At 37.8% G+C, this 15,089-nt stretch overlaps 1 protein-coding gene across 2 annotated transcripts; it reads left to right on the forward strand.

Annotated features, from left to right (window-relative positions):
* Positions 1–410: 410 nt before the first annotated feature.
* LOC128738185 (negative elongation factor E) lies at positions 411–1,826 on the forward strand. 2 transcript variants are annotated; one of them, XM_053833118.1, is made up of 5 exons: positions 411–556; positions 623–803; positions 861–1,342; positions 1,405–1,489; positions 1,585–1,826. In XM_053833118.1, the coding sequence occupies exons 1-5, from the start codon at positions 476–478 to the stop codon at positions 1,659–1,661; spliced, it is 906 nt and encodes a 301-aa protein (XP_053689093.1). In that variant the 5' UTR covers positions 411–475; the 3' UTR covers positions 1,662–1,826. The 2 variants fall into 2 exon arrangements, with proteins under 2 accessions (XP_053689093.1, XP_053689095.1); XM_053833120.1 differs by having other exon boundaries at positions 473–556; positions 1,405–1,516.
* The last annotated feature ends 13,263 nt before the right edge of the window (positions 1,827–15,089 follow it).

Raw genomic sequence — 15,089 nt, forward strand, 5'->3', positions numbered from 1 at the left:
GAGCATTTTAAAAAAAATCTTTTTTGTTTTACTACTTGTAGGAAAGCGATATAACGATATTTCTTTGAGACATCTTGATACCGTTTTGACGAAAAAATTTCCGCTTGCAATTTGGAATGTTGCACTTCATTGTATTCATGAAAATACATACTAGAAATAATGTTCTAAGCATAAACATAAAAACTGTGAGAAAAAAAAATAGACAAATCTTGCGTATCCAACGATTTTTTTAAAAAATTAACTAATTTTCCATACAAAATGCTCGAAATCTCAGAACTAGTGTAGATGTGTTAGTGCAAAGTGTATATGACAGCTCGCATTGTCATATACCTGGTATATATCAATTTACTTTGGTTGCTGTTAGCTGTTGTTTTGTTAGATTTTACATTGATTTTACCATAGCCCATTGTTAGGGCTGTGGCTGTGCTTGCATTTGGCTTATAAAAAAATAAAATCTTGTTAAATTCTGTCCAAGATGGTTTACATACATTTTCCTTCGAATTTAACAGAAGAAGAGTTGATGCTTCAAGCAAAGTATGCTAAATTGAAGAAAAAGGTAGGTTGTGTAAATAAATATTGTATTCTGCTAATCAATGATGTAATGTTAATGTTTGACTTCCAGAAAAAAGCACTGCAAGCCCTAAAAGCGCCGAAACAGGAACCGGAGAAGAACCTCATACCGAAGCGGCCTACTGATGCCCGTGATGCTCGAGAAGTCGCCCGTAAGCTACTAAAAAGTGGTGCCATTCAAGCTATACAGAAACCACAACAAAAACAAGAAACATCGTTTAAGCGTCCTAAAGGTAAGCCCACATTTTATGTTCGAAACGAGCATCGATACATACATTTTCACACAACAGGCCAAGAACGAAAACGTTCACAGCAGGAATCTAGTCCGGGAGCTCAGTATCAATCATTCTCGTCGGTGGAAACCCCATCGCCAAATCCAGCTACTTCTGCTGGCGTTGCTGCTGCTACTGCAGCTGCCAGTCCGGATGCACCGGCTGTGGCTCCACCTGCAGCTTCTTCGGCTGCATCGGTTCCATCAGTGGCGACCGCGTTGACACCAGCTCCGGAAAAAGAACCGAGAGTGCCAAATCTCTACCAGCAGTTCGCTAACGAACGGGACAAAGAAGAGCAAGCCAAGGCCGGTGATTCTCCTCGGGATAGGCCTCGTTCAGGCAATACCGTATATGTTTCCGGCAATAAAGTAACGGAGGATTTCCTAAAGAAGCACTTCAGCGAATTCGGTGAAATTTTAAATATTTCAATGGAAATTGAAAAAGGAAGAGGATTTATCACATTCTCGAAAACAGAATCGGCCGATCGAGCTATCGGCGAGGTGAGTGTGGTAGGACGGTTGTGTGTACAATTTTCTTTCTAAGAAACTTCTTTCCGTTTTAGTTGCACAGTAAATCCGTTGGCGGAATACAGCTGCAGGTGCAATTGGCTAGACGGCAGCCGCAGATTAATCCTATCAATGACGCAGGTTCGTCCGCTGCTTGGTCAGCTCTCGGTAGGTTTCAAACCCTACTGCCAGACGCGCTAAATCACAACTCATTTTGTAATTTTGGCTTTTTGCAGCTACCAACCGTTCTCAGAAAGGGAAACACAAGGACAACCGGGAACTTGTGTGTTACGATCATGATGACATGTTTTGAGAATCGGAGTGAAGAATACGCTTTATTTAAGGGTATGTAAATGATAAAGGTAACGTTATGTTAACTTGAAAGACTGGTTGCAGAATGAATTAAGAAAAATAAATATGAATAATAAAAGTATAAACTGCACTCGAAATTGCACCACAGCTCGTTATCTTAATAAAATTTAATGATGGTAATGTGATCTAGTTTTGATATTCGTAATATGGGTTTTTCTATTCGACTTCGTTATTTTGACGTAGGTCTACGTCTTACGGGAAGCTGGTTTGCGAAATTCAAATTGTTGTAAATTGCTTATTTCTTGGAATAAATGAACAAAAAAATCAATGGTGAGTAGCTGATAAGTTGTACTTCATGGTAAAAAAGAAAATTTGCGATAAAAAGTTTAGGAACTGGTCAATTTTTATCAAGGAACTGACCCCGCCAATTGGCGGGGTTGGGCATTAACGTCAACTTTTTTTTTTGGTAATTTGACAACGTGTTGTTTCCGTTGTTTTTACCTTTGTTATACTATAACAAAGGTTTAAAAATTGGTCGAAAAACACGAAATTGATCCGAGGCCCGGAGGGCCAAGTCACATATACCAATCGATAGGGTTCGATGATTTGAGCAATGTCTGTGTGTGTGTGTGTGTGTGTGTGTGTATGTATGTATGTAATGATTTTTTCTATCGCCTGTTTCTCAGAGATGGCTGAACCGAATCGTTCGCTATTACTTTTGTTTGAAAGGTATTATTGTCTAGTAGATCACTATTGAGTTGTTTCGTGGTGTGACGTTTCGTTTAAAAGTTATAAGCAAAAATGTGAAAACTACGTGACATGGGTTTCTCCGGAACTACATGACCGATTTCAACGATCTTAGTGTCAAATGAAAGCTCTTATTAAATCTAAATTGCTCAGGATTTTTTAATTGAAAACAAACGAGTAGTTTAAAAGTTATACTTAAAAACCTGTTTTGACAAGGTAATAATTATCGCCTGTTTCTCAGAGATGGCCAAACAGATTTATGCGCTATTAGTCTCATTTGAAAGGTAATATATGGTAATAGATCACTATTGAATGATTTTTTGATTGGACGTTTAATTTGAAAGTTATGAGCAACCGTCTACACCCCACCAAAATTAACAATAATTTATAACGGTTTTAACTAAGATAATTTACCTAATTTCAATTATTTTAATATCAAACGAGAGGTTTTGACACTACGAATATATATGCAAAATTTCATAAGAATTGGTTTTACCGGTCAAAAGATATTAACCCTTGAACACTCGCGCCAACTTTTGTAACACAGTTAGTCGCGCGCACAAACCAAAGAAAACGTGCGCACTAGAGTTTTGACTGAGAAAACTTGGTTTTAGATTTATCGAACCTATGGAAGAGTTTCTAGAAATTGAAAGCTCTATCGTCTGGTGGGATTTAAATTTTGATTAATCCCCCTAAAAGTGAAAAAAAAAATAATTTTTCTTCAGTGTCAATATAACACATTGATGTGTTCTGCAAAGTTATAGAGCATATTATTACAAGAAATTTTGCTAAAGACGATAACCTTCTATCTCTGCAGCGAATATAGAAAAATCTTATTTATAGTACATGACTTCGTACAATCAATATTTCTATTTTTGCTCTTTTTGTAATTGTTGTATGACTTTTTCCTGTACTACAAAATTGTACAAATAGTAAAAATACACAACTTTGCTGAAAATAGTATACCTCTATGTTTGCTTGTTTAGGAACTGTTGAACTTTGATTATAAAGAATACCCTAATTTTGCTGATCTAATTTCCCAAAAATTTAAATTATTAATGCATTGAATGATTATGATATTTTGCTCATAATAAGTTTATTGAAGAATATACGTTAGTTAAACAACGATTTGTAACCTTATAACAATATGACGTTGGAAAACTTACACGTGTTGTACAAAATACAACAGCGTGAGTAACCGAAGGTTAATAAAAATTGATGAAAATTATTCAAGAAAACTCTATTGATGTGATTCAAATAGAATAGCATTACAGGAAACTATGCATATTTCAAAAACCTATAAACTAGACCTTTACTAGACAATGTATATGTTAAAGAATAAGATTTCCTCTTACAACTCACTTTTATTTGCACTTACTCAGGTTAATAACAACTTACTTATCCTTACTCAGCAATTTCATGAAAAAAGGATCTATCAAAATTTAAAAGTGTTCCTATTTTGTTCAAATTTTGTGAACTTATTCAATTTCCAAAAATTTTATGTAAGCCAACGAACTACGCAACGTTAACCAATAGATGAATTATGTTCCGAAGATGTGTCGGTTTCTATCTCAAATAGCAAGTTAGACCGTATAACAAAGGTTCCTTTCACCACTAGGTGGATTAAATCGGGTTTTATTGATTTTTTCGAGTTTAGGCTAAAAATTATTGTTATAGGCCTTGTTAGCTTCTTTTAAATGCATTGAAAAATACACAAACATGCAGTGGCATTAAAACGGAAGGGGAATTTATAGGACTTAACACCTAATTTTCAGTGAGCCTTTTTGACGAGCTGCAATATAGCGCTTTATCCGAATCTGGGGGGACACTATAAATCCGGAACCGGTCCCCATAAAGGGACATTTCACCATCAGTAAAGTATGTCGTGTCGCATGTCAAAAAACATCAGCACTCGACAAAATAGCGATTGGCGATCATCTCATGTCTCTCAGAGGCCGGATGACCGGTTCCGGGACCGGGGAGGGTTTCTTATCTGATTCAAGCACGGAACGGATTTCGAAGGAACTTGTCCGGGACCTGGAATCGGCCATATGGTCGAAAATTTCAGTTGAAGTTTATTATAACTAGTTCCATAAATACTAGCACTGTTATAGATGTTCTGAAATGGATGTCCCGAATTAAATCGAAAAATTTGATTTCGCAACTTTTTTGCGCCCAGGTGCCCAACCACGCCAATTGGCGGGTTACGAATTTTTATAAATAATCAAACTATTCCTGAACTTAGTAATTAGAGATTTTTTTTCCATTATTCTGGCCACGAAATGAGCATTTTAAAATTTTTTCAAGCAAATCAAAAATTTGGGCACTAGAGGGTTAAATGTGAATCAATCAGCGACTTCTTGATCGAATTGCAATATTTTTGCATTAATCGATCAGAGAACTTACGCATCAACTTCGATAAATTAACTTGATTTAAAACGCTGGTGAGCGTGCGCCCTATTGAAAAGTCGCCAAGCATCATGCTTTGTGCTATTTTCTATTATTTTCAGTCCATTTGTTAGAAAACTAGATATTTTACTAGCACAGACATTAGTTTTTTCAGCGACAGTGCAGCTCAAATATGCGCTTGATACAGAGTTACTTATAGCGAATTTGTTTATTCAATCCGGGTTGTAACCGGCTGAGTTTTTTGTGTTCATTTGCTGCTATCTGATAGATAAAATTCATCCAGTTCCAACCTGGATTGGATAAACAAATTCGCTACTAGTTTATTAACTTTTGGAAATTACTCCAGCACAGACGACACAACAAAGGGGCTGAGCATAGCACCTACAGAAATTATAAGTTACAGAGGCGATGAGGCTTAAAAAAAACCGCTAAATTTTGAATCAAAACGGAGAGTACCATAACAAATAAAGATAACTCTCCGTTTTGATTCAAAATTTAGCAGATTTTGTGTGCCTCGTCGCCTCTGTAACCTATAGTCTCTGTAATGTTATAGGCTACTTCAGATTCCGTCAGAAGAATGACAAACAAGCAACTACAGAACAGGCATTTTTCAAGGGAAGGACAAACCTAGGGACAATTAGGGTTTCTAAGTGGCCGGTTTTTGGCCGGCCCGACCGGCTTTTCACCTGCAAAGCCGGTGGCCGGTCAATCCTGCAAAAGGCCGGTTTTTCGACATATGAAGCCGGATTTGTATATTTTGCCTGATTTGTTAAATTTTCTTATAAGTTTATTAGCAATCCTGAGCAGTGGATCATTGAAGATAACCAGTTTCGCAGTGAAAATATGCTTCTGGCGGTAATATACATTAAATTGTGCACCTAGCACCAAAAGCAAGTAGTCGTCACTCTGAAACTAGCCATGAAATAATCCATTCAATGTTCGTTGTGGTTTCGACTGTGATGTCCTACCGTTCGCTATCTCCACAACTAACTGATCATCCCATTTACAGGGAAACTGTGTCATCAACGCACATTGCACATTCCAGGCAAATCCTCTAATAATATATGCTACCACACCCCCCAGAGTTTTTTGAAAACCGCCCGGTTTTTGTAATTTTCAGACTTGGCAAACTAGAACAAAATTTTATACGGGAGAACTACCTGCCGATCTCCTTCAGCTCGCTTTGATGTGCCTTGCGGACGGACAGTTCATAAAGATTCGAAGACAAGGGCCCTTTGAATGTAGCAGAAACCATAAAATGAATAAAATAAATAAGAATGGCAGTTTTGTGAAGTCAGTACCCTCGGATCGCGACACCTTTCATAACCCGAGATGGATAGCAAAAGCAATATATGGAGATAAAAAAGGTACCTCCTTCGAACAGAAGCACGACCTGTGATTAGAGAATGGAACTGATTTGTTGCGTTTTGTACCGTTTGGGTACAAAGTTGTTTGAGAGGATGATACAACACACCGTTATCAATGTGTGTTCGATCAAATGATCAAATGGACTTTGACGATGAGGAGACCAGCCAGGCCACGTACAAAAAATGTACAAATCATTTATGGTACTTGTCAGAAAACAATATTTTCAACGAGATGTTTGAAAAGGACAATGCTCCATTTCTCGAGAAAAAAATTGACGGTAAAAATACTTTGAGGGCGAAAGTTCCAACACAAAATAGAAATTGCTGAATTTTGAAGGCATCCGGTCCTTCCAATTATCCAAGATGTTTAACGGCGCGCCCAGTTTTTTATTTGAAAATCCCTCAAATTAGAACCACAACGCTCGATACACAGAAGTTAAGTTCGTGATTGCTTTGCTTCACAGGCAGGGACGACAGTTAAACACACCATATGTTTACTGTGATTTCGTTTACTATATTTTTAGAAAAAAAACTACAAGGTATATAGCCCTAAGGGTTGTACGAAAGGGTGACGTAGGACTGTGTCATATAATACTCATTAAATAATATGTCAAACTAGATAATCTGTCTTACACAATTATTAATAACTGCTTGATAGAAGCTCAGCCAGGTGTATCTGGGACTGGACAATAAAATCGGTGCATTTCTTGAGTCATGAGGATACAAGCAGTTCACTTCCCTACTATTCCCTAGCAATTTAGCAGTAAATAGAGTAAATAGAGCAGAGATAGTTTGAACATTGTTTCACGATCCACTATGTAATTTAAGTATTCACCAGATTTTCACAACTAATTTAAATTGAAATTTTAGATTCAATTTTAGATTCACGAATAAACAAACATTTGTTGCCATCAATGCACTGAGTTGTAGTGTATTTTTGTAATTTCGCTACGAAATTTATTATGAACTTCTTTCTAAACAGCTCAAATAGCATGCGATAATTTTCTATAAATATGCTTACCTGTCATTTCATGTGACGGAATTATAACGGTATGCGATGGATTGATATCTGCGGGCGATGCCTCTTCGTGCGACAAACTTGCAACTTCACCTGCCGAACTAGAAGCACTCTCACGCTTTCGTTTGCGTGATAATCTAGTACGCTCTGCTCCTGTTAAGGATATCCTTGGTTCAATTACTACACCAGCCACTTGTTCACGAATACGTTTACGGTGGTTACGTAAATATAACGCCTGCAACCATTTAGACATAGCGAATTCTTTAACAAATCACTACTGTATTTCACAAAGGTTGAAATAGCAATGAATGGCCAGCCCACAGATCATTGTAATAAATATGTTATGCGTAGTTTGATATTTGAACCAACTTCCTTCAAATAGTTTCTGGCCGTTGGTTACAAATAATAATCAAAACCATTTTGCACATTTGAGATAAATTCTGATTATGCTTCATTTAATTAGTTTGCGGCCCTTAAAAGGGCCATTGGTTACAAGTAACATCAACCTCTTCAGTGCAGTCAACAATCGGTGTTGCCACCAATAACCGGTCTTGCCGCTAAATGCCGTTGGTTTCGCCACCAATAGCTGTCGATGGTAAATGCTGACCGTCCGTCAGTGCGATTGTGCGATGAATGAGCAGACGGCGAACCAAGAGTACCATTTTATAGTCACTGGCACTGCCGCTGCTGCTTGTAAGCTAGTGAGGTGGTGGGGGAAACCAGATCAATTGCTGCTGCTGCTCGAATGATTATCCGACGCTGAATGAGCAAGCATTTTCCATGGAACGTTGAAACGTTAACCATTTAGAAAAGTGAAGAAAATTCTTTTGATTCTTCAATTACTCTAGTTCTTAAAAGAACTGTTTAAGACCACAACGGCCTACTGCTGAATTTGCTGCTGCCCGTCAGTCGATTTGCTTCCATTTGCTGTTGGTTTGCGAAAATAACCGCCAAAATGCTATTGGGTGCCTCGAATTGTCGTCGAAAATGACATTAGATGCCGCAAAGGTCCTTGGATTTGCCTCCAATAGCCGCCAAAAATGCTATCGTTACCTCCCGATTGCTATCGTTGTTGGCTCCGATCGCTGGTGTTTGCCGCCAAACGCCGTTGCTTTCGCCACCAATAGCTGTCGATGGTAAATGCTGACCGTCCGTCAGTGCGATTGTGCGATGAATGTGCAGACGGCGAACCAAGAGTACCATTTTATAGTCACTGGCACTGCCGCTGCTGCTTGTAAGCTAGTGTAGGTGGTGGGGGAAACCATATCGGCTGCTGCTGCTTAAATGATTGTCCGACACTGATTGAGCAAGCTATCGAACAATTTCGCATGTCTGCGATGGGGATAATGCAAAATGTAATGTTAAGTGCATCGTGTGGGATTCACGTTGGCCATTGCCCTCTGATTTTGCTTGTCTTTGGGACCGGTGTTGCCGTCAATAGCCATCGATGTTGCCGATTGGATTGGAAAAGGGGTGTGGCTTACAAAGTGGTCTCAAGGTTATCATTTGGATCCAAATCCTTTGGTGTATCTAATTGTCGTCCGTGCCTGTGAAGCTAGGCGATAACAAGGGAAATGTATGGAAAAATTCGACCTTGAATCTTTACACACATTTTCACTATTTAGCGTATAAAAAATTATTATTAGTATGTTACTATAAAATTGCTGGACATTTTATCTATCCAACGACATATTAACTGTTATGTTTCGTTCAGTAGTATAGTAGCTATTAGCGTTTGAAATATTTCATTCAAACGTTACACTTCTATTTCTCGTTTTTACAAAGTGCTACCCAGTCCCAGTATAGTAAACAAAGACGTAGTCCTACGTCAAAAGCAACAAAACCCCTCGTCCTAGCGAGTCAACGATTCTTTGCGATGTCCAGACTTGTATTAATATGATATCTGTGTTTTGGAAGTACGCCACAATAAGTAATGTTCTCGTTTTCCAACAAGATTTCTTACGGATCATGACAAAGCTAGTCCAATTTGATGTCCTGAAAGTAAACAGTTATAAAAAGTGTGTGACCAGCCCTATCTTTCGCCCGATTGTATCCACATACTGCAAGAATTTATTCAAATCTGATGTCTTATTTGCGTTGACGAACTTAAGCTGCTGCCACCTTCAAAAGTTTATTATAGGGGTGAAGCGGAATAGGAATTTCTTAAAGAGCGCAAGAGAGCGAAACATTTTGGCAGATTTTCACCCACACGCACATACGGCATTTCTATGAGTGTGCAAGAGATCGTTTAATACCGTCAACGCGAATTAAAAGGGGGTTGAGCAAACAGTCATGCCTGTGACGTGATGCAGCAATTTGCAAAATGTGGAAGATTTAGCGACTGTCTGAAATATGTTTTGCGCGTTTAATTCGTTGCTTTACAAATAGCTGCATGCAATTGTTTAATCGAAAGTTAAGTATGATTGTATTGCTATCAAATGTGAAATAATTGATAAACAGAGTGTATCTCTATTTTCAAGGAAATATTTATTTATTTTTTCCGTTCAACCATAAGTTGCGCATCCGATGACAAATATTTTGCGTTTTGAGCAAGATCCTTAACCCTCTGGTACCCACTTTTTTGCAAGAGTTTCTTTATATTAAAAGATCCATCGTCTGGTGAAGTTCAAATTTTAAATCCCCCTAAAAGTGAAAAAAAAAATTTAATTTTCTTCAGTTTCATCATAACACATTGATATGATGATGTGGTTTGATGGTTCGAAATGTAGCGTTTTGACTGTTTCACACAACCTATCTAGTGTCATACATCACTACCGCATAGGAGATTTTGACTTACAACGATCGAACACAGTACGTGACCTGGGTGTGATTATGGACAAGAAACTCTTTTAACGAACATATCGATGGAGTGATCTCGAATCTCCTTCTCGATGTTCGGTTTAGTAAAACGTTATGCAAAAGATTTTGATGATCCGTCGTATACAATTGTGAGCTCTGGTACGATCAAGTGTGGAATACGCAGGAATTGTCTGGACACCTCAGTAAAATATCCACAAACAACACAAACATAATAGCGATTGGAACGTGTTCAAAAGGAATTTGTTCGGTTCGCACTTCGGAACTTGGGTTGGCGTGATGGTTGGTTTTACTGAGATCTCTGCAGATTAATAAACCTAAATTCGCTGGATTGTAGACGGAAAACGAACGATGTGCTGTTCCTGAAGGACCTCTTAACGGACCGGTTCTACTCACCATACCTTCTGAGTCAGGTAACGTTTAACCACAGACAAGCAGACATAACTCTTGGAAGAAAAATCAACAAAAATTATCGTACCTCTCATTTAGCCTGAACACCAGCACCATCTATGATAGATATTCCCAAATATCAAATAGCAACAGGAGTATCCCTCGAAGTAGCAAGTATTTTTATGGGGAATTCCCCTTCTTTTGTCAAAAAGTCAAAAACTTTGACCAAAACGGAGACATTCCCAACTAAGGCGGGAAACCATTTCGCGAAATTTTTAACTTTTTGGTTAAAATTTGACAGTACGATGGTTTTTAGAAAATAACCCTGCTCGGGAGCATGGTTAGTTTTAACCACAAGTTCTGAAAGCCAATGAGATATGCCACAGGTGAGAAATGTTTCGATGTGTTTTATCCATGATTGTTTGTTGTTCGAATGTAAAAATGTAAACATTGTTCAATTTTGCTGATCAGCTAAAGAGGAACATAATTGAACGGACATGGTTTATGGATTGTGGCTTTGCAGTTTTCGCAAATTTCAGGGAGAGTGTCCAAATACGCAACGGAAAGTTTCTTATCAAGTCAAGACGCTGTTCGAGAGCAAACTTGACAACGGCTCGACCAACATGAAGTTAATGTTTGCGTTAATGTGTAATGTTTCGAATGTTTAATTCGCACGATTCTGAAGAAGTATTCTGAGCCAGTGCCTTCAGCAAATTATGGCCGCAAACCACTATAAAAGTTTGAATCCGTTTAGTTATGTATTTAGTAATTTAAAGTAATTTAATTTACGTATTTAGTAAAATTAAACAATGTTTACATTTTTACACTCGAACAACAAACAATCATGAATGTATCCATAGTAACTCCAGCAGGGCGAACTCGACGTTCCTTCAATGAATGTCAAAAGATTGTGCCCAATATCCGTCATTATCGCTCGTGGAAAGTTGGATAGCATTTTTCAAGGACATGCTGGAACAAAATTTTATACTGGAGAACTGCCGATTTCTTCCAGACGAACAAATCGGGAAGTTTCGACGGCAAGGTGTCACGTCTTCATCATCCGAGATGGATGACAAAAGCAAAATATGGACTGAACATGTACCTTCTTCGAACAGTGGATGACCAACATGGAACTGATTTGTTACGTTCCGTATTGTTTGTAGTTCGAATTTACTTGAAAAGATGGTACATTACACCGTTATCAATGTCTGCTCGATCAAATGATTTAAAGTTCGGTGAAAATTTGACGAGTTATGACGAGGAGCAGATCAGCCAGGCAACGTACAAAAATTACCAAATCATGATTGGTACTTGTCAGAAATCATTATTTGCCTGGCATTTTTCGACGCTATGGTCGACGTCAGCATGAAGAGGAAAATGTATTTCTCGAAAAAGGCAACGGTAAAAAATGCCTTGAGGGTGAAAAGTTTTAACCCAAAACTGGCGATTGCAGGATTTTGTAAGCACGCGTTCGCTCCAATTTTTCAAGATTTTTAACGTCGAATCAAGTTTTTTGAAGATGATCCTTAAAATCGGACCAATACCGTATAATGCACACAAGTCAAGAAAAAATGCGAAAGCTAATGTATGATAATGATAAATAACCCGGCAAAACGGGCTGTAGGATTGGCAGAAGAGCTTAAACAATACGGCCTGAAAGAAAAATAAACTAGCATTGGCTTCTCAACTTTAGATTTTATCGATATAGTCGGTTAAAGGCAAGGGATGGTTGAGCTCTTTTCTTTATCGATTTACTTTCAGGACATCAATTTCATATAGGTTGATTGGTCAAACGATAAAATCGATCGAAGTAAAGGGGTAGTTCTAAACGAAAAGATTTGGTCACTTTTTCTAGAGTCGAAGTAAACGAAATTGCAACTGCAGGTGAATAAGATTGTCGTCTGGGAAGTAAAAGCATGATTTCATGTGACTGCCTAAGCAACAATATAGGTTTTATTGTACTCTTATGGCGGTTTTCCTGGTCGAGGTTCTAAAACTGGAAAATACATGGTCTGCGGAAACTAAACCATGTTTACATTTTTTCACTCAAACGGCAAACAAACGCAGTGGCTTCCATAGTAACCGCAGTGACTGCTCCTGCATCAAATTCCAAAACCGAACTGTGCCCTTCAGAAAGTTGTACCCATCAGCCGCCATTATCGCTCGTGGAAAGCTGGATAAAACTAAAGTGCCTTCGAGAATTGCTGTACCCTGATCCCGATTTTCGGTATTGGCCGATAACATAGTGCTAGGTGGCATTGTTGATCCAGTTTTGAACCTTTTCCGAATCGCGAACAAATTTGCTTCCGTCCAGTGATTGTGATTTTCCTGCTGGTTCTGGAGGTGCAGAGTCGGTTTGCATGTATTTTACTGATATCCAGGATCTTCTTGATCTGAACGCTTTATTCGAATGTTTACTTCCAAGGATTTGTGCTCGGTTATGCAACTTTTCGTTACAAGCGACGCATAATTAACGGCATTAGGGTCGAATAGGTAAAGCCTACATTTTCTGAACCCATTTCTTAAAGTTTCTTCGACATTATTCATCTTGTTCATAGCTTGTTTGAGCAGTGGTGCAATCTGTATTCTTGGAAGATTCTCGCCTGCGTGACTGATCCACCAACTCACTAGTTCTTGATTCCAATAGACTTTGAATGGACGGAAAAAACTCACATCAAGAGGCTGAGCCATTTCTGTAGAATTCGGGGCAAGCACAGCATTTCTATAGTTTTCTCTTTGCAAAAGTCCGTTCTGTAGTGCGAAACGCCCCAATGGCTAGTCTAAAGAAGCATAGGGTTATTGAAGATCCTAGATTTTATCCAATTTGTCCAATCAAAAGCCCTCTGCTAGCAATAATTTATGTTATTCGTTACTCTTACCATAAAATATTTCCACTGGCTTTATCTAATCCTTTTCCAGATTAGGTCAAATTGAAAGACACTTTACAGCAACACGAAATAACACATTCAAAATGCATTCACATACTAAGAAATTCTCAGAAAGCATTCATATTCGTTCTTCTCATGGCTTACTGAGTTAAGGCTATACATACAATTGTCAGTCGTATTGTTAGCCTAAATTAAAACTTAATATTGACATTTATAAGTTGCGTTAAAATTAGAAAACTGGTTTATAACACAATAAATTCATGACCGATCAATTAGCTTATGCTGTAAATTTTAAGTAGAATAGTATTTAGACAGAGTGTATCTACTAAATCTAAATTAAAGAAATCAGCTGAGAGATTCCTTGTAAAACCATACTCAGTGGATGAAAATAAATCACTTACCGATATCGATTCGACTAGATAAAAATCAAACAAAATGCTTTCTTTCGTTCTAATTCAATTTTGCTAAAAAACAGCATCTAAAGGTTTTCACTAGGTTTATTATTCAGTAAATGTATCTTAATCGAATATATACAATTGTCATAACATCCTTACAAACTCTTTTATAACTCACTTTTTGTTACATGCTCATGTTCCGCCGTGTTTTCGACTAATATACGTCCTTTTAATTACTCTATTCCTAGCCTAAAACATGAAATTCTCCTGCCTACGTTAGACTATCAGACAGTGCTATATATACTCAAACACGGTTTTGTTCGATTACGCCTGTTTTGTTCCAACAACATTTATATCAATAATAACACGACTCCGTTATTATCCACATAGTATTCGTTCTAAAAAATAAAATGCTGTCCTTTTTTCGTTCTTATTCGCCATTCGCTTATGTACCGGTAATAAAACCTACAAACTTGCACTAGCATAATACAAAATAAAAAATACTCAATTTTATCACATTCTTTGTTCGTATTTAACTAAGCATAAATATATATAAAATCTGCAGGTTCGGAGGGGGTCGGGGGAAAGTTTTTTCTTTTACAAACAATCACATAGCCTAACGTGAAAAATTTTGGCCGAACGTTACAACCCAAAAAAAAGAGAGAGAGTGGTGGTCAATCTTGTGGCTTACTAAATGGATGGAACTGATACGGTTATTGCGTTGTTTTTTGTTTGTTCTCCGCTCAGGGTGGGCTAAACTATAAGCTACTACATTCATAATAATTCGATTGATCAGTAAGAAATCAACAAAACGTTTAAAAATATCCTATGTTTTCATTTCATGCTGAAATTGCCTTTCGTCATTCGATTTCAATGTGGTACTGTACAATGTTGTCAGGAGTATTTTCGATTGAGATTCTTGAGCAATTAACGTAAAAAGTGTGTAAAAGTAAAATTAAACCTAATTGAAGTTACTTGTTTGTTTGCCTGCCTAAAGAGAAATGTGACATTTCCGGTTCGGTTGCGAAATTTTTCTTCACTTCTACTAATGTTCTGGTGTATTGTGATAATACTTGCGCGTTTAAATGTTGGGTTTTTGGAGACAGAAAAAAATATCGTAGCGCATGTGTATGCTAGCTAAATCTAAGTCTAAAACAGCTAAACAACGTACGGGCTATTCGCTAAGTCATTAATGTAATGAAAGATGGGTTGAGTAGTGTGCATCTGTGTACTCAATCGAAAGGGGGCGGAGCCAAACTTTTTTACCGCCCACCCACGTGGTGGGTTTTTTCCCTCTTCCCGTTAATCGTTACGAGCTAGGCTCGGCTCTATTTCGGTTATTGGAACGTATTTTCTTATAGTAAAACAATGTCGACACAGAAATTATTTTTCCTACTG

Source organism: Sabethes cyaneus, chromosome 2 (genome assembly GCF_943734655.1).
Source record: "Sabethes cyaneus chromosome 2, idSabCyanKW18_F2, whole genome shotgun sequence".
Lineage (NCBI taxonomy): Eukaryota > Metazoa > Arthropoda > Insecta > Diptera > Culicidae > Sabethes > Sabethes cyaneus.